At 37.9% G+C, this 20,895-nt stretch overlaps 1 protein-coding gene across 1 annotated transcript in view; it reads left to right on the forward strand.

Annotated features, from left to right (window-relative positions):
• The window catches only part of PTPRM (protein tyrosine phosphatase, receptor type, M), a 379,063-nt gene that overhangs the window by 276,448 nt on the left and 81,720 nt on the right, over window positions 1-20,895 (forward strand). The window contains exons 17-21 of the mRNA XM_009879983.1: window positions 1,998-2,149; window positions 4,845-4,919; window positions 5,147-5,173; window positions 9,313-9,324; window positions 10,074-10,261. Coding sequence (XP_009878285.1) covers window positions 1,998-2,149; window positions 4,845-4,919; window positions 5,147-5,173; window positions 9,313-9,324; window positions 10,074-10,261 — 454 coding nt within the window. The remainder of the gene's footprint in view (window positions 1-1,997; window positions 2,150-4,844; window positions 4,920-5,146; window positions 5,174-9,312; window positions 9,325-10,073; window positions 10,262-20,895) is intronic.

Below are 20,895 nucleotides of genomic sequence, written 5' to 3' on the forward strand. Positions count from 1 at the left end.
TTGAAAACCATAATAATGAGCATTTATGGATGAGGTTATGTTGCACATCTAAAGGCCTAATGTGGTACAGAGTCCCACAAGTGGCTGACCATAAGCACTCTCCTCCTCAGCATCAATCGCAATCTCGAGTGTGTTCATGGTGGCTTAAACTAACACAGATGACTTCTGAGCTGGGGTGAGCAAAGAGGTACACACTGCTCCTTACTGCAGGTACTGCAGCAGGTTTTTAAGGCAGAGTATTTCAATTGCTTTCAGTCATGGGGACGTGCCCTCCTGAATGGAGCGGCAATCCAGCACTTATTGAAGGCCAAATGTGACCCTTAATACTTTTGTGTGCAATGACCCAATACCTTGCCTGCACTTACTCTTACTAGTTCTATTAACAGGCAGACTTTAGTTTCAAATGCCTTTCAAGCTTTAGTCATGGACTAAGATACTGCTGAGCTAGGTACTGTATCAGTACAGAACACAACTGTGCCTCCTGCCCAGATGACTTGTTATTTAGGTGTAAATAAGAAACAAGTAGATAGATGGGGAACACGGAGAGATTCTGAGGCGATACTGATCAGCATCGTGAACAGTAATATCGGTACTTTGCAAAGTGTGTCTGCAGGCAGTGATTTGAAGCAGAATAGTGAGCTATCCATAGGGAGGTTTACAGAAAGCTCCTCCCATGCAACATGAGTGTAGACAAACACGTGCTTGTTTCAAAATCTAGTGGAGGCTGGTATCAATTTTTTGCTTGTGATGGGAATAATTTTTTTCATACTGAATGAGAGTTAACAAAGAAAAAGGCTTTGAGAGTTAGCACAAGTTGGTTGTGCTTGATGCAGTAGACCTCTAGAAGTGGACGGAAACATAGATGAGATAATAAGCTCCTGTAAGTTCTGGTTGAAGATATCTAAAAGATCTTTCTGGAGGATGGATATGAGCTGGCTCATTATGTTTTCCATAGAGCAAAAGTCATTGAATGAGCAGATATGAGAAGATCAAAGTATGTGGAGGAGTTATTTCTGTATAAAACTCATACCTTGAAGATACTATAGAGAAGGAATCTAGAAAAATTAAATGAAGGCTGTAGGCAAGGACTTGGAGAAGGGCTTGGTCTATGACAGAGTCACAGGCCAGGCAAACAAGCCAAATGAGCATGGGATCCATCATCATGAGGATCACAGATGTCTCACAGAGCTTGAAAGAAGAACCAAGAGTTTTGGACATGTTATTTTGTGATGGTAACTAAGCATAACTCTGGGGAAGACAGAGTGAGATTTTAGTTTAGACAGAAACAGACAGATCTGGAAAAAAAAAGATTTATGCATCCAAAGCAGTTCTGCAGCTTAATGAATCACTATTATAGTGTCAGAATCAAGCTTTTGTCTCTGACAGATCACTCCTGCTGAGAAGCAACTAAGTCTTGTGACTAATTCTCCTAAAATCAAGAGTGACAGAGAATAGTCTTTAGAAATGCAAGCCAATTGAAAATGTCACTTGCTTGTGCAAAGTGTGTTAAGACATCAAACATATACTATACACTATGATGTAAACCAGTTAGCTGTATTATATGGTGTCTCAATGAAACAGCTCCAGACAGTTGTACGCATGTGAAGTGAAAATTGTTACTGAGTTGTCGATTTCAGTGAAATCTTCTCTCCTATCATTTTTATGTCTGTCTTTAAACCTATGTAGCCTCTGATGCAGTAGCTCACATGACCTTTCTATCCAAGTAGTCCCCTTTAATTCAGTGGTGGTCCCCAAGGATTAAGGTGCTGTTCACCATCAATCAGGGCATTGGCAACTATCCCTTGATTGTCAGATGCTGTTGAAAGACATGAGTGTGAAATCAATTTAAGTTTCGAGAAATGCAGGAATAATTGTAAATATGTTACTTAATAGTGTGGTTACAGACTACAATACTGATCTAAACAACATGAAGACTATGTCTGCTCACTGCGTGTTTTTTTTTTCTTTTTTTTTCCCCTCAACATTCATTTCTTAAGAAAATTGGCTAAAAAGCGGAAAGAGACATTGAGTAGTACACGGCAGGAAATGACAGTGATGGTGAATTCAATGGATAAAAGCTACACTGAGCAAGGCACCAACTGTGACGAAGCTTTCTCTTTCATGGACACGCACAATCTAAATGGGAGATGTAAGTTTTTTCTTTTCTTTTCTTTTCTTTTTTTTTTTTTGGAAGGTGGCAGAAAGGTGCAAATGGTTTTTAAAATACTCCTCATTACTCAGTCATGGAAAATCCATGGGACCCAGAATTTCCCACTGTGCAGCACATTACAGTGTGTATTCGAATGAGCAAGACAGTCAGACATCAAGAATAGACTTCTTTAAAAATAATAAGGATAATTGAGCTTTTTTCTGTCCATCCTTTTCTTCTGCAGAAGAGCAAAGACATTACTGAAACAGCTGTAGTTTTACTTTTCTCCAATATCTATTATGTTAAAAATTTTATATCCCTCATGCTGTCCCAAGTCCTTCAAATGCTTCCGCTGCTCACTTCTTTTTTTTGTAGGCGAAATTTATTTTTGTATGTCATAACTTAATAATGATGATCTGATTGTCGTCTTATTTCCAGTTCTAGATGATGCTCTTTCTGTTGTTTGTGCAAAGGAGGAACTCAGTGGAATTATCTGTTCTGCAATTTCATAAAAGATTCTCTAATATCCTGAGTGTTCTTAGACCTATCCTGAAAATAAATAAAATTTGAGCTATAACATTTCCTGTATTAGAATTTCAATCAAGGACTCACTCCTGTCTGGGGGTTACCACTAAGCAAAGACCAGGACAAACAGTATTTTTTTATAATTGTTAAAAAGAATGAAATAAGAATGACTATGTTTGTAAAACTTCCTTGGTTTTTGTAGTTCTTAAGGAACCTTGGTTTTTCTTGTATACCAGTGTTTTTGAACACCTTCAGAATTTGTCAAAGATTGAATTTTGTTTCGAGTACTAACAGTATGTGAGGCCCAACTCCCACTCTTTAATAATATGCTTAAGAACTTATCTTTGATGAGCTCAATTGTACAAACACGCTGTGAGGTTTATACAGTGAGACTTCTCTCAGCAGCATTAGGCTCAGAATTTGCAATGTTAATTTGTGTTTGAGTTGTTACTTTTGAAATTGCTTTGAAATAGATCTTTCAAAATCTGACTTGCCTTTCTGGTGAGAGTATACCATTGCAGTTAATGAGATTGCTTGCTTTTGTAAAGAGAGCAAGAGGTTTGACTTCATCTTCCACCGTCATGATGTAGTTTTCCAGTGGTGTTACTGAGTGGTCACAACAACCAAAGAAGCTGCAATGAGTTCCTGGGACTAAATCCTCTTTATGTAAACCACTTCAAACCAATTTAAAATTAGTGGCATAACAAGTATTTTATACCACTTGAGGGCTAGAACCTCTAATTAAACTTCCCATAAGAAATGTGGTCACCAGAAGAAGCAGTCTGACAGTCTTTAGGAATAATCTTTGTATTAAGGCCTTGTACTCAAGATATTTCGAACCTTCCTGCTTCCTATGAAAGTTTATTATCCTGGCTGCATTCTGTATCTAGCCAGTTTTATTAGCTGCAGCAGCCCTGACGTCAACTAATCTATGCACCCATGCCCAAAAGGAATACCACCCTGATCTTTCCATCCAGTGATTCAGGAGACATAATCAAAGGAAAGTAATCTCAGATATATTTATTTATAGGTTAAGTGATAACTGTCAGCATAATTTAAGCCAGTTTTCAGATAGCTCCATTTTAACAAGGGCTGGCAACTGTATGCCCTAGAAGATCAACCAAAAAAAAAGATGGATGAAAGCCAGCAGAAGTAATCTCAATCCTCAACCTGTCTTCCTCAATTCAACTTTTGTTTCACAAATTCATAGAATCACAGAATCATTGAAGAGTTTGTGTTGGCAGAGACTTTTAAAGGGTCATCTAGTCCAACCCCCTGCAATAAGCAGGGACATCTTCAACTAGATCAGGTTGCTCAGAGCCCCGTCCAGCCTGACCTTGAATATTTCCAGGGATGGGTCATCCAGCACCTCTAGGGGCAACCTGCTCCACTGTTTCAATTCCTGTTAGTCTGTTTATAGGTATCCAGAATGTGCTTACATTCACTGATCCAACTGAATTTGAGCTATGTAGATGAGCAACTAAGGCTGAATTTAGAATGAGCTTTGCTTAAAATCTTCTAATGACTCTTTGGCTGAACATCCTGTAAAATGTTCTGAGTAACTTCCACCTGTTGAATGTATCTGTGCTTGCAACGGTAATTCACATAATCTTTGAATACCAGGGAACTAACTGAACTTAATTTGTTGCATTGGGCTTTCCCATAGGTTTTACAAATGGTTAAATGATTACGTGTCAATGCAAGCATTGGTCTATGTATCGCTCCCTGAAAACCATTGTTAAACAGGGTGTAATAGTATCTGTGTACACCTTACACATCTGTCTGAACAAATAAAAAAAAATTAACTATAGTAGAATATTTGCATACAGTATTTACAGTATTAAGTAAACCTACTAATGATCAAAGTTGCTGTCAAAACCACCTGTTGTTATGATGTCTTTAGTCAAGCATCAGTATTCAGTCTAATCTTGTGATTTAAGACATATATTTGTCATCACTGATCAAAACGCTTTCTCTGATGACATTTCTTTTTAAGAGAACTAACCAAATTCAATGAGCTATTTTATTCACTAGACAAACCTGGTTTTCCCTAGGTCCTGATTCCAGTGCAACAAACACAACAGGATGGACTCTAAACCAAGTCAATAACTCAGCTAAAATAGCCATGGATCACTTTGCTGTCTCTAACCAGCTTTGTTTCTCTTTGCAGCTGTATCTTCACCATCTTCATTTACAATGAAAACTAACACATTGAGCACAACAGTGCCTAATTCTTATTACCCAGGTAACCAATTTTTTTCTTGGTTTCCACCCAATATAGAGCTTTTCATAATAAAAGCATATATAATTACATTATTATAATTCTTGCCATAGAAATTTAATACATATACAAGCAACATACCGGTTGCTTACAGTAGCTTTCTGAAAGAAAGCTCAGGAATGTTTATCGATCATTTACTGTTCTCTCTCTTTTTACCTTTCCTGCATTGACCTGCTTATGATGTATGACAGATCCATTTGTGCCAACTGCAATTTTAGGTGAGAACATTTCCCTTTATCAAAGTTTATTGCTGAAGTCATTTAGAAAGTCACAGTTCTCGGGGTACAGACAATAGTATGCAAAAAGCTGGAGTTTTATGCTAAAGGGAGGGGTGGTAGGCTTGGCTACACTGAGAATGCGAAGGACAGTTATCAGGCTTGATTACCACTGTCATCGTGCAAGTCAGGGGAGAAAAGAGAGAAATAATTTTAACAAGTGGATTTGCGAGGAAATGTTTATGCATGTATTTGGAGTGACACAAAAGAATTTGATTATTGCAGCAATTGAAATAGTTTCCCTTATTTTTTTTTTCGTTTTATCTCAGAACTGAAGATGTCACTTCTTAAAAATAACATTTTTGCCTAATTAGACTATTCATGATACAGAAATTCAGACAAAATACAGTTTGGGCCATCCACCAGCTATCATTTCTTCTCACAATACCACACAGTTTCTGACATGCTTGTCAAAGTGAAGTTTCAGAGGAGAGATGGCATTTTGAACAGCAAAATGATAACATGACACTTATAGTATGTATTTTATTATGCATCAGGTGTCACAGGAACAAAATAAAACAGTAGAACTGTAGGTTAGAAACAATACAGTTAAAGTGTAAAGCATTTCCACTGGGAATTTAGGAAAACCTGCTATTCTCCATTGTCAAAAAGAGAGTTTTCTGCACAGTGATAAAACAACAAGCATGAGGCACTATTGCATTTTCAGTGCTTAAATAACTAATCACTTTGTGGCTTGTATTCATTTACACCTCCTTCACATACTAACTTTAAACTAAACAGAGAGATTTTTTAAAAAATAATAAGTCAAAATTTAACAGTGCACTGTAGCAAGAATTTAAACTCCAATGTTAAGACTATCTACCCTTTTTACAATGATTGATATTTTTACAAGTATTTTTCTTTCTTTTCCTTTTTCTTCAAATCACTGTTAAAAATATAAGATCCCTTAACTGATTCCTGCCTTTAAACTGTAAGTTAAACAGGCTTAAGTAAAAGTAGAGTGAAGCATATACCAAGTAGAAGTTTAGGAAGGTGATCTTGAACTTTTGTGACTGTGAAAGAATATTTAGTGCAGCGCATTTCAGCGTGATAACTTGGAGAAGGAACTTGTACGTTTTTATACATTATGTAAATCTGGAAGAAGGTAACGGTAGTGACTGTAACAATGTAATAATCTGCATGCAAATGAAATTTGCAGTGCCTTTTAACTGCCTGAGATGTTAGATTTTTTTTGTGTGCTTTAGCATTCATTCAACGCTTCATCCAGTAGATGTTCTTTCTGACCTTGTGGGTGGGCAAGGAGAAAAGTACTATTATCAGGAGAAAAACTTTGAGATTCCCTATCTGGATTATTACATTTTAGTTAATGGTTTCTCTGATTATTTTTTTTTCATCCTTTGCTATATAATAATGATGGCAAAAATATTTGTTAGCTTTTTTCCCCACAAGAAATAATCTCTAAGCAAGTAATTCAGATGTCAGACAAACGCCCACTGAGAAAAAAAAGATCTTTGCTTTTACTAAGTCTGTAAAATCTTGAATTAGCTAGATATGTATTTTATGGTCTACTACAGCAACCTATGCTTACTCATCTCAGAAAATCTTCCAGTTATTTTACTGTGGAAAATTAATATTTTTGTAACCTTACATGTTAAAAATTTAGTACCCTTTTATGAGTGGTGTTCCATTCACACCAAGTCTCTCTCCCAACACGTGTTTATGACTGACTGCATACGAATAGTGTTTTATCTGAGGCAAATCAAATTAGCTATGCTTGAGTCAGCAGAGTAATATAGCTATTAACAAATTAATTGCAACTAGTACCTGCTTTTGCTGTCTTCCAATGTCCAGAGAAGTTGCGTTAGACTGCAGGGTCAAGCCTGTAGTTAGAACTAAATGAACTTTTCAGTGCGACCTCCTGGGAAGGGCACAGGTCTGGTGAATGGTTGAGTTGAGCTTTCAAAATCTGCTAGAAAGGCCACAACACACCATTTCCAAATTTATGTACAGCAAGATCTTTGGACTACTCATGCAAATTAGGAACTTCTTAGCCAATTGAAAAAAAAAAAAAAAAGGACTGCTAATTAGTGGTGCACTCTTTAAATGATGCAAAAGGCAATGGTCTGCTTAGCCTAATAACCTAAGAGAAAGACTGAGATTTAAAAAAACACTTTACATAACAGTGGCTAAATTTATAGTTGCTGAGCATGAGTGTAGGTCATGTTTCACAGAATCACAGAATGGTCAGGGTTGGAAGGGACGTCTGGAGATCATCTAGTCCAACCCCCCATGTTTGTCTGGTATCAGTGATGTGCATATTTCTGAAATTGGAGAAAGAAAAGTCTTCAGCCCAGAAAAGATATCGGGCTGGGTTTCCAGATACCTTCCGTGCCATGAACTCGTATAACCAGTAAATAAATATATTATTTAATGTGTCGTACATCTCTATGGGAATGTGAAAGTGGAGAGTAGAACAACTGCAGCTGTAGGAGTATTTAAGCTGGACAAACTTCCCGTTGCATACGAACACTGCATCTGGAGGAACTCACCCTTTGAAAAACAGTGGACTCTCATGCCTGAAAAACTCATGCTACAGTGCTTAAAGGCAAAGCAAAAAACTGAAATATATATGTACCATATATACCAAGGATTGAAAGCACTTTATTTAAACTAACTTATAAAAGATAACTCCCAAAGAGAGAAAAATAGTATTAATGCAGCTATAAGAGATAAAGAAATTGAGAGAGGAAAATTACTCTAAAACAAAGGAGCTCACAGGAGAGAGATTCATAAGGATTAAACCGCTGCTTTCATAGCACAAAACGCTGCTGTCTGATAACTTTGCCATCATCTTAGTTACTAACAGTCTGTGTTACAAGGAATTCTGTAGTTTGCAAAAAAAACCACCAAGTTTTCTAACCTGTTTCTAAAATTGAAATAAGTCACCCCAAAAATCATGATCAACTTCCTACACTTTTTTTGTCTTTTGTGTCTTAGCCACCTTGTAGTTTTCAGGTGCCATTTCAACAGCAACATACTGTACCTACACTTGTATACCACGCTTCATGCCATGCATCCCAAGGTGCTTTGCAGTACAGTTTTATCACACATTAGACAAAAGTTATCAAATTTTATGACTAAAAGATGAATCTCTTTCTTCTGCATTAGATCAGGTTAGCAAACTGACAGGAAAAGTAGTCCAGTGCCCATACTCATACCCATAAATTTTTCTCTGTTATTTTTGATTTAGGTTGAAATGCACAGTTCATACTGACTGGATGCTTACTGAGGACCAGATTTCGTGTCTCTTAGTATCAGTGTGAATTGAGAGAACCTAAAATCATCCTTGAAATATGATTCGTTGAAGTTTGTGGCTTCAATATCAATTTTCAGTAGTTTAACTAAGACCAGAATCTCACCTTTAATTTGATGCGGTAGTATTTCTGATGTGTACATGAGAATCTGGGACCTTTGCACCCAGAGTATGTGTGGAACTTCTTGCTATAATATAGCTAAATTATGAATGTGGGAATATTATTTTAATGCTTCCCTTTCATACAACATATTTTACAAAGTAATAGATATTTAATAAATATAGTATTTTTGTAAACCCCTTGCTATGTTTAGCTGCAGCCAGCAAGGAGTAGTTTGAGTGAGTCAAAGCACCACACTTGCAATTTCAGTTAAAAAGCAAAAACTCTTTCAGATATGTAAAATTATTTGCAGAAACAGCAAAAATATTTATGATGATACTCAGAATTTGGGTGTGTTTTTTTTTCTTTTGTCAAGTCTGAACAAATTTTTAAAACTCCATCTAAACAGGCAGAAAGTCATATTGCTTCCTTAGGTAGCATGCACTTTCGCATCTGTTTACTCTGAGTATAAGTTTTGATCTCAGTTGCATCTGTGTGAATTGACTCACAGTAAGATACCTTGGTTTCAGTACATTTAATTTATACTGTGAAACTGAGATCAGAATCTGACTCATGTAGGAAATCAGTCTGTAAAGCCTAAATTACAAACATAAAATTACCTGTAATTATTAATGTAGTACTGTTGCTTATGCCCTGTTTCCTTTTTCTCCTCCTCTTTTTTTCTCCTGATATGTATCTTCTTAAAAGTGCCAATCAATGGTAAGTTGCCCATTTGCCCCATGGAAGAGATGTGGAGGGTTGGGAGAGTATGTGTCTCATAAAAATTTTAACCAGCCCACTGGGTTCTCCTGTTTGTTGGCTTGCATGTCAGTTGACATATAACATTCCATGCCTAATGTGATGGCTCATGATATACCGTGGTCCTAAAGCATGTTCAGCAGCCAGTCAAGACATTTTCCAGATGATCCTTTGCATTTGTCCTCTCATAGTTTGTCTCCAAATGTTGTATCAGATCTACATTTCCATTGCAGTCCTAGCTTGATGAAACCATAAGCCATTTTGTGCATCTTTTTATTTTGCTCACTCCAAACATTTGCTCTAAATTTGCAGTGTAATAGCACTTCAGTAATCTAAGAAGAATACAAGTCCAATTTCATTCCATGGGACTTGTTGAAGTTTCAGAGTGAAACTTCTATGCAGTTTAGAACCAAATGCCTAATTTAAAACCTGCTCATAATCAGCTAGTAATATTTAAAACAATATTAGAGTTCGGACTGCTCTGCAATGCTTCCATTGTAGAACCATGGACTTTGCCTCATTCCAATCAGTCTTGCAATTTCCCTGTGTAAACTGCTCCATGGATTTACTGTTCTTCTGGTGTAGCCTTCACAGACAGAAGCAATACTGATGGTGTCAGATTTCTGCCATTCCTCTAGAAATCTGTGTAATTTATATTTCTATTAATAAGTGAAAATGAGCCAGTACATTATGAGATACTCTTTTTCTAGATGAAACCCATACGATGGGCAGTGACACGAGCAGCCTGGTCCAATCCCATACCTACAAGAAGCGAGATCCTGTGGATGTGCCCTACCAAACCGGACAGCTTCATCCAGCCATCCGTGTAGCTGACTTGCTACAGCACATCACCCAAATGAAGTGTGCAGAAGGCTATGGATTCAAAGAGGAGTATGAAGTAAGTGTCAGGTCTAATGATCTGATTATTATTATGTCTTCTGCACTGTTGGCTTTATCTGTCTGCTATCTGTACCACAGAACAGGAAAAATAATTACTCAACCCAGTAAGCCAGCTGCTGTGTGAGGGAAGATATTGAATGGAAAGGATCATCTCTACAGTGAGCAAATTCTCTGTTTGTAACGAGCAAGGATGAGGAGTCAGACATAAAAACGTTTCTTGGAAATCCCTGCCTAATTCTAATTGCATAAAGCTGTATATTTGAAAAAAAAAAACAGGTCCACTAGTGTTCTCCCAGAACTTGCCATATTTTTATTTTACTATTGAAGAATATAGCTTTTTTCCAAAGTTCTACATCACAGATTGTCTAATCACGGGTGCCTTCTAACACAATATTAGCTTAGAAGTCAGGTTCTACAAGCAGTATTTCTTGGAATGATAGTATTCATCATGGAGAGGAAGTGCACAAATCTTCAGAGAGGCCCATAGGGCTATAAAATTTATTCAGTGGTGCCTGAAACATTTCCCACTGGCTGGAGGCTATCTGTAATCCTCATTATTTTTCATATGAACTTATAGTCTCTCTTTTTTCCTTTTTTTTTTTTTTTGATTCAACTTCTGTTTCTTCATTTCATGCTGGAGTGACCTGTTCCTCCCTGTTGTCATCTTAGTTTTAAATGTCATGACCACTACATCCTGGCAAATACTATAGGGGCACAGTGCATTGTGCTGCAGATTCTGTCTTCCTTGTGAGATGAGTCAGTTTGCTAAGTGAAAAAAGCGAAAAACAAGCAGAACTTGTTCGCATGACCAAAATTAAGGGTAGTATTATGCCTGACTTCAAAAGCATAGTTTTGCTGAAGAGTCTCAAGAATTCACCACCCCTCATCCAAATCATATATTTGAATGAACAGAGACTTTACAACCTTGGTTCCTCGGCTAATGTGAGGGAGGTTTTGAGACCCTTTAAAATCTGCTTACGTCCAATGTTTTAATTGTTAGGGTGTAAAAATAAATGTCCTTTGTCCACTTTTCTCTGACTTTTTGCTCAGATCTTAAGGAGTTTGTTCTTTTGAATGATTCTTATGTACAGAAACACTCTAATATGGGGTGGTAAGATGTCTACAGTAAGTAGTTTCTCACAAGATTACAGTTCAGTAGATTTGAGCCCAAAACCAAAGTAGCATAAATATATTATTTCACAGAGGAAAAATGCATAAGATTGATCCACAGGACTGTGCTATAAGTTGTCAAAATTTTCATAGGAGTGTATGAGAATTCGTGAGATAATTTTGATTATTATAGAGGCGGGAAGATGCACTGCATAATAACTTGTGGGGTTTGATCTGTAGCCAGACTTGAAGCTATCACCTCTGAAATACTCTGTTAACTTTTAATACATTGTACGGACTATGATCCAAGATGATGTGATTAGATTTAAAGAAAAAAAAAATCCCTGCCATGTGGGCTAGGAAGCAAATAATGATCACCAGCAGCCCATCTCCCCCCATTTCTAGGGGCAGACTACACCTGACAGATCTGCCTCTGTGTGTGGTAGTATCCATTTGTCCAGTTGAGGAACCTGTCCAAATTGCACTGCATCTCCAACCCAACACACAGTCCTAAATGTCCTTTCCTTGGAAACGAGAATGTGAGAAATCAGAGGAACGGGTATAAATGGGTCTTACTCTGATGTGACTCTGACGTGGACAGTGAGAAGCAGAATGATACAGATTCAATTTTAACTCTTCTTAAAGTAGAAGCCAGCCAAAAAAAAAAAAAAAAAAAAAAAATTTCCTAGTCATTCTTTCATCTGATAGAAAGAGAAGGGAGGAGGACAACCAGCAAAAGTCATTTAAATTACTTCCACCCTGTAGGGTAAGCAACAATTTCTCTTTTGGGCATGCACAAGTGTGCACTGCCCGAGAGGCTCAACATACCATGCTAAAGTTTTAAAAGTAGAAACTAGTGTATTCACTGTTGCAGGTCCTTCAGGATGACTAATACAATTACTAGTACATTGCTGAATTTTTACAAGAGCATTTTACAAGAGATGGTGTTTTTTTGAAGTTTGGGCTTTGTCATGCTAACTCCATGTTAGAAAAAATGCTTAAATATGTAACTGTTTAAGCTGGTATTTGTAGTATTAGATTTCCAAAGCCCATGCTTCAGGCCACTTCCAAAGTCACTGATGACATTTTTTCCCCTAAAATGTAGAAAACAATTCATTCCCAGAAGGAGCTAATCACTTGTCAACTTTCATTTGTGTAGCTGACTTAAACAAGTTTGTTCCTGTGAGGTTTTTTATGCCAGTGTTATTTAAAAATGATAGAATTGAAAATTCTTGTCTTTGGAAAAGATTTGCTCATCAGCCAAAACCTTTTATACCAGCATTAAGCCTAGAGGAAAGCTACAATTAATTTATAAAAAAAAAAGACGACTGTAAAATGGAATTTATAATGCAACCAATGACATGGCTTTTTAACTACAGCGGATCAAATGATGTTACTGAGAAACAGTTTCCAGGAAAATCACTTAATTTTGAGCTTACCAAGCTGATGAATGGCATCACATTACAGACAGCAGGTGTAGTCATGACTAATGCCAGTAGATGCAATACATTAGGGTGCAGTTTATTAATTGTGGCAGGGAAGGGGGACTTAAAATACTGCAGGTGCATCTGAAAAAGTTCTCTTTATATATGGAAATTGTTTATAATCAGAATGAACCATAACTAGCCATATCTTTGAGGGGGGGTTTCCATTGAACTACTGCAGTATTGCCGTTTTTCCTCTATATGCAATGAAAAACTGCCCAATATATCCTAGCACTGCTAAGATTGCGAATCTCTTTGTTTACGCTGCTGTCAGACGGATACTGTCCTCTTTACAAGGTTGAACTAGACAACAAAAGAATTTTTTCCGTATAAATTATCAAAAGGATAACTGTCCAAATGAAAAGGGAGAAATAGTTTGGCAGGGGATTTGTTTTGAATGAAGTCTAAAAGATGATTTTTGCTCTAACAAGACAGCAGGATTATATAGTCTCACCAGGGAAAGAATCCGATTCAGGAGAAATTCACCCAGGATTCACTCTGAAAATAAATCTGTTGAACTGAACAGAAAGTAAAGTAGCACATTACCCATTAGCAGCACTTCAGAGGAGTGCAAGGATACAGAGCGCTTACTGTCGTGAATAGTTTTAAGTGCTTTAAAATAAAACTTAATAATTAGGGCTACTAGTCTCAATAATTAGGGCTATAGTTCACAATTTAAGCACATCGATGTAGTTTTAAGTCCTGTCACCTTTATACAAGAGTTTTTGGAGTAACATAACTGACACAAAGGATAAGGTTGAAAAATCATCTTTAAGCAACGGCAGGCTGGTATTTAGTCACTCGCTGCTCAACTCTGCAATAAGATTATCCACTTGAGGTACTGAGTATCTTTAGATCCCAACATACAAGGGCTTGAGGCAACACCGTACTTTGCAGGATTGCACCACTTTGTTCTCCGTCTGGGAGGAGCTGAGATACTTTGGCCCTCATCACCAGAAAGGCTTTGGTTGAGTATCAGCAGGGAAACATCCCACAGCCTGGTCCTGTTCCTGTTCCTGTGATGGCGTGTGCCAAGGCTCCTCTTCCCTGGAGCAGGATCAAACCCTGGCTCTTGGATGTAGAGGTGCAGCTTCTGATTTTGTGTGTAGCTGTGCCTGTAGAACGACAGCAAATACAGACACGTGCTTAGCGCCACAGTAACAAGTTCACTGCCCATTTTCCCATGTGTTTCTCAGGTGTGGAAATAATATGGATGCGTTTCTGTAAGCTGTGGACTCAACTGCAGACCTTCATTTGCGGCCTAGTGGAGTGTGAATGATTGGAAGGGATTGGACAGAAATCCTTAAACTCGGGGAAATTTCCACACAGCTAGTCTGCAGTAGATCTTTAAAATCCTTTCTATCCCCTGCCAGACCCTTAAGAAAGGAGAGATTTTGGGTTCCAGCAATGTTAGACTGACAGGATAACATAGGGCTGATTTCACATGCACCTCTAGACTAATTGTGGGTTATTTAAGCTGCTCCCCAGTTCTACAGCATGAGAGAGCTTTTACTGATGATGAAAGAGGCTCATCTCTTAACTCCTTTCTGCATTACAGAAACAAAATAAATAGAAAAGGAGAGTAAAAGTGGTCTTTACAATTCATCACTTCTTCTTACACCTGCCACCTTTTGGTTTTAGACTCCCTAGTTTCACAGTGCTTTACGCTCTATCCTTTTGCAAGGACGTGTATCTGTCAAAAAGACAGAAACACATAGATGGAAAGAAACGAGCTCATCTCCTTCCTAAACAGACAGATTAGGCTACTATAGGCCAGAATAGCTTGGTGTAGCTAGGGCAGAAACAGAGAAATTCATCAAAATCTTATCATTATAAATAAGATTTATTTATAACCCTATTTTTTGATTAGCAAAAATTGGTGTCTGATCAGTGTAAATTGGTTCTTTGCCAAATTAAGATTAGTTGACATAAGACAGTTTCAAATCGATTTCAGAGTGTCCACACAGGAGCTTGGACTGGTTTAACAGAATTGATTTAAAAACACACCTTTAATTAAACCAGTGCAACTTTGTGTAGATAAAGCCTTGCAAAATCAATTTCACATTATGTTCCATGACAGGGAGTTCTGAGCTTCCATTATCACAAAACCAGAGGTTCCTTTGAAAAGCCAGGATTTGCAAAGGGTATCAGATCAGCCTCACCTACTGTCACTAACAGGACTGTGTCAATAACAGAGTTTAAAAATGGTTCCTCCATGAAGCTTTAACTTTAAGGCCTTTCCCCCCACTGGCTCTCTCGGCTTCCCTCTCCTCCCCTCCTGTTGCACACATCTTTTCTCAAGGTTTTGTGGCAGTTAACTGTTTCAGTCAGGAAATTACTTTATACGAATATCGTTAAACCAATACTTATCCCAATACAATGAAGTTATATCCTGTCAATATAAACTGTACTGAATATGCCCCTTTTATGCTGCATGGTCTCCACTCCAAGGAGTTGCACCAATGTAACTGTATTAATCTCTAAATCACGACACTTAAATAGATAGATACCTGTGAGGATACAGGCTCAGGGCATATCAAGGTCAGAAACATGAAATATATTCTCTAATGTATGTTAAACAATTCATTTCGGTTTAGCACTTCTTAACACCTATTATAGATTGGGAAAAGTATTTTAAAATAGATTATCTGGTCACAGTCACTGCTAAGTTATACCTTGGGGGACCGTGGTCAAAGGTGATCATAAAAAAATGGATAATTCAAAGAGGATTTGGAGGTGAGTGTAGAGAATAATTGGGGGTATGAAAGAAATCCTATCTTACATAGCAATATATTAATCGAAATGGATACGCAGGTAGATGTGCTGATAGTCAGTAAAAACAATGTTTTTCACACGTTGTACTGCTGGCCAGTGAAATTTCTGGGATGAATAGAAAATGGTTTTAAGACAAAAAGTAGGAAAAAAAAACTCTCTAAAACCAGCAGAAATATAGATTCTTGTTTTCGGGGGCAGAAAGTATTGCAAGCAAGCAGGACATTTTTCATGGCGGAAGTTTACCCCATAGGTGCCGGCTGAAAGTTTTGTTGTCTCCAGACCACTTAGATGAATGTCTGAACTAGGACAGAAGTCTGATATTGTTTCCATTTTCTGCGGTCATGCAAAGGTATAACAGACTAGAATCCTGTCACTCCAACCCAGTCCTCCAGTCGCAGGTTTTCTTTCTCTTTGGTTCAAGCTGGAAGACAAATTTGCTGCCACATGACACTTCTAAGCCCTGTGCTTCTGGGCCCCTGTTCTGAAGTAGGAAAAATAAGTATTTTGTTGATTTTGTGCTGATATAGCTACTGGCAGGACCCAGCTGGTGGTGCTTTTTCTGCATGTGTTCCTTGTGACTGCAACTGGCCTGTCTCACCTCCAACCTGTACATTTTTATCATGCCTTTTTCTCTGATTTTATTTGATGCTCTGCAGCACCAGCTGAGACAGTCAATACCACAATCAGTTCAGGTTATTTTCTATCCCACAAGACACAAATTACAAAGAAAGCAGAAAGACTCTGGAACATTGGGTGGGAATGGGGGCATTAGTCCACAATGTAAATACACGAAGGGCAACATCTGCGTCCTCCAGACCTGAAAGCAGGTAACTGTTCGTCTCTCTTTCTGTTTTTGTAATAATGAGAAAACTCATTAGAGATTGTAAACATAACAGAAATAGGAACAGAAGTAAAATAGTGGGAATTTGTCCTGTGAAAACAGTGTGGAAAATTGTTGGAATATTCATCTGTAGAGACCGTTGCTGTTATTTTTTGTGAAGTTTAATCCATTTAGATGGGCCTCAGAACAATCACCTGAATGCCCAGTTGAATCTTCAATCTTTAATACTGGAAAGCTGCAGTGGTCTGATTATAGGCATATATTATTATGTAAGCATTTTGTCCCATGCATAATGAAGGATAACCACAATGAAGAGTGATATGAAGGTTCTTTATGTGAGACGGGTATTTCTCCTTTGTCAAGGGAGGTCAAAAGCCATAGTAAAAATGAGCAGCTGCCATGTCCACGAAGCATGTTTTGGTTCGGAAATCCTAAGGTACTCCAGATCAATACCAAATTGTTGAAATAAAGTCATCCCAAACCAGAAACTGCATTCACTAGTAAATAGCCTATGTTATTACTGATACAACTTCCCAGTGCTTGCAATATGCCTTTAATTCTTTAATAAGTCTCATAGCAGAATGGGTGACTGCCCGTTGTTGATCAGCAAGAATCCGTTGTCAGCAATTTTATCTGGATGGCAGTTAATAGGCATTTGTTTGGAGTTGGTTTTTTTTCAGTTCGGAGGAGAGGCACTTAGTTTGCTGAATGTCTGTTGGTGTGTCAGCCAGTTTTATGCAATTCTGAACCTATACTTAATAGCTGTGAATTTCTGTTCTTCACAGAGTTCAAATGTATGGCAAGTGCTGTCACAGTGCTTAATATCATTCACACGACACTGCCCTATGGTGCAGTGTGGCTAACTGCCCAAGGTGTCCCAGGACTTTCTGAATCTCCCTGTTTCCTTCTCCCACTTTTCCTAAATGCCTTCTCCTGCACTTTAAATAAAAGTGCATGTATATGCAGAAGCAGCTTTCTAATTTGTTTTTGTTTAAGCAGGTTTAATTAGAATTTATTCTTACCACAGACTATAGATTTAGGCAGGTCGTGGCTTCATTAGAAAGGCTTTGGGGGTTTATCTGTTTGAATAATAAAATTGCAGAGATGTATAGACTAGAACGTTTCCAATATCCTTAGGATTACTCTCAGTGGGGTGTAGGCAGCTGTTTGCTCATGCTGTGACACGGCTATTTTTGGTACTGATCAGTCTGTGATTTACTTCGGTGTGAACCTCCTGTTTTCTTCTTCTTAGTAGCCTGAACAGTCTGAACTGTACAGTATATCAGGCAGCAAGGATGCCTAACAAGAACAAGAATGCCTAATTCAGCCCAATGTTTTTCTACGTGTGAGTCTACGACACTGTGTCTTGTATGTAAAGTAAAGTTTAGGCTGTGTCCTAAGGAAAGCCTGGTAGCTTTTAAGTGCATCTTTCATGACCATTGCATCCCTCTAAGCAGTTAAAACAGAGACTGGTGGTATTGATCCACTCAGAAAAGTGTTGGTCCACTCAAAAGTTGTGAGATATAGATGCTTAAGCTGATCAATTGGATGGATAAACTGAATGCAGGTTGTTCTTATGTAGGAGCTCTGACAGCTATTTTAATCATTCTCTGCCTCTGCTGAGTCTGGTAATCCTGGTGTATGTGGTGGCAAACGTATGAATGAATACGAAAATCTATCAGCAATAAAAAATGGGCTGTAACCTGTCAATTCTCATGGTCCTGAAGATGCCCTGGGTTTCTTTTCCATGTTCAGATATTTAGCAGACATTAATTTCATATTTCAGCAGAACTGGACTGAAAATCAAAAAGTAATGTAAAGCATAATAAGCACCCCTGATGTTATTCCTGGTCCTTAATGAGTAAGTCTACTTAAGCATTTAAAATGGAATTGTTTTAGCTGTTGCATGCAGTTTTTGTGGATGTGCCTCTTGTCCTTCATTATCCCATGGCAATTAAGTTTCAGTCTGCTTTAGAAAGTTGTGGGGTTTTTCCCACCTTGGGTCCAGCTGCCCCAGCAGTCTTTCAAAACTTGTTTTAATTTTGCTCTCCTTTTTCCTGACCTATGACTCCATCATTAGGATCTTTTCTTCTCTGAAGGCATTGCAAAATGTTTCTCAATTTATTCTGGAAAGATTTGTGGGCATGTGCAATGTCAAACTGGAGCAATAAAAGAAACAGCTTCCAAGTTTCACTGATTGTTGTCAACTTGGGACAGAGTAGATCTTTGGAAATCCAGTATCCACATCTGATTAGTCCAAGTAATTAACACAGAGGTTATATAATTTTAATGGGAAGAATTAACCTTTTCCATCTTACTGCTTTCCCGTGTTTGGATATACACAGAGGTATAGGCTTAATCTTCTAATAACCAACACCCATATATCACTCCACGATTTTAGCATGTGAAATCTGTTGCACCATTATTCTCCAGCCTGTTTTGCCCTCCTCCCTTTTGGCAGCCACAGGCTAAGAAACAGTCAAACCGTACTAAGCAGACTTCTCAGAATATATTTTACTCTGGTTGTCTGTTGGGCAAGTCATTTTTGCTGAGTGATCTTGCTACTATGCTTTTGCTAGTATCAAATCTATGTTCTCTCTGTACTTTTTGAAATTAGGGTTTAGTTTCAGATTTAGCCAATCTATGCGCCATTATGGGCTATTGAACACCACGGTAGGAAACTAAATGAGGCCACTGAACTTAATTTCACTCATAACTTGAGTTTCCAGAGGGAAATCCACAAGAATGGGTTTAATGCTCATAGCGATAAGGTGATAGGTTAAACTTTCTAAATGCTAGTGACAACTATGAAAGAAAGAAAAGTTTTTTGAAACAAGGCAGGCTATATGCTGCATATTTGTGCCAGACTGACTTATTAATTATTCAAATAAGACATTGAATATTTGATCAGAATCCGTAATCCCTTCTTCAGTTAACGTATTATTTACTTTAGAAAACTGCTGATGTACTGTACTTTTCGCATTGCACCTGCAAAAATGAATTGGTTCAATTTATGTGCACAGAATAATATATTGTGCTTTAATGTTCAAGATATTATTCATTACTTCCTACTCATATAAGCCTCCTTACCTCCTTCATATTTTATTAGTGCCCTTTAAAAAGACATAAAAAATCAGTCATGTAGTTATTCCATTTTAAATTATGCAAATGATGTTAAATGCAATTATAATCTATTCTTTATTAATTATATATACACCCTATGTGTTTTCTATGGATTGTATTTATTCACTACAAATAATTAGGCATTTTACTCCATTGCTGGTTTCATGGCCAGAGCATTATTACTGGCTGTTTGTAAAGTGAGAGGAACAGTTTTCAAATCAAATTAGCATAATTTAGCTATTTAGCAGAGGTTTATTCACAGCATACCTAAAATATGCATTATTTTCTATAATGCATTTGTTTTAAATAAGTTAAAATAGCTATAATAAATTTTTCAGGAAATGAAAATTCATATTCTTATGTAGCCGGTAGCTCAGTGTATCTTTTAAAAAGTTTTCTAACTGGAATACAAGACTTCTTTTTACACATTTCCTGTAGTGCTTTAGTAATTGTCCTGTCAATGGAACAGATGATGAGCACTTTCTAGCAGGAGTGATTTTTTTGTAACAACATAGTGATTTGATGGGCCCAAAAGATTCTATGGGAAATGTTAAGTCCAGTGAAAATCTGGCGGGCTGCAATTGGGCAGACCAGAGGGTTGGCAAGTCGCCTTTCTCGCCTGCTGGTTTCCTGCCTTCACCTCTGTCTCAGTGTGAAATCTGCTCCCCAGTTACCCATCACGTGGGATCTCAGTGATGCCACTGCCTATACGCTCTTGTGGGACTACTGCTGTTCTTCAGCTGCTTGGCTCTGTGTCCATCTTATTAGTTAGCAGTTAGGTCACCCCAGGTCCTCAGCAAGTCATCTTAAGAGTTGAAGAGGACTTAGCCTGCCAAACAGCCATGAGAAGATGCAGGCATCTTGGTCAAGCAGAGACAAAGATGAGCAGGGCAACTGTGGGATAAAGTTGTCCCCCAGGCCAAAGCCGATGGGAAGACCTATATATATATATTTTCCTTTTGTCTCCTATATATATATATTTTCTAACTGGAATACAAGACTTCTTTTTACACATTTCCTGTAGTGCTTTAGTAATTGTCCTGTCAATGGAACAGATGATGAGCACTTTCTAGCAGGAGTGATTTTTTTGTAACAACATAGTGATTTGATGGGCCCAAAAGATTCTATGGGAAATGTTAAGTCCAGTGAAAATCTGGCGGGCTGCAATTGGGCAGACCAGAGGGTTGGCAAGTCGCCTTTCTCGCCTGCTGGTTTCCTGCCTTCACCTCTGTCTCAGTGTGAAATCTGCTCCCCAGTTACCCATCACGTGGGATCTCAGTGATGCCACTGCCTATACGC

This window comes from Charadrius vociferus, unplaced genomic scaffold, assembly GCF_000708025.1.
Source record: "Charadrius vociferus isolate BGI_N301 unplaced genomic scaffold, ASM70802v2 scaffold202, whole genome shotgun sequence".
Taxonomy (NCBI): domain Eukaryota; kingdom Metazoa; phylum Chordata; class Aves; order Charadriiformes; family Charadriidae; genus Charadrius; species Charadrius vociferus.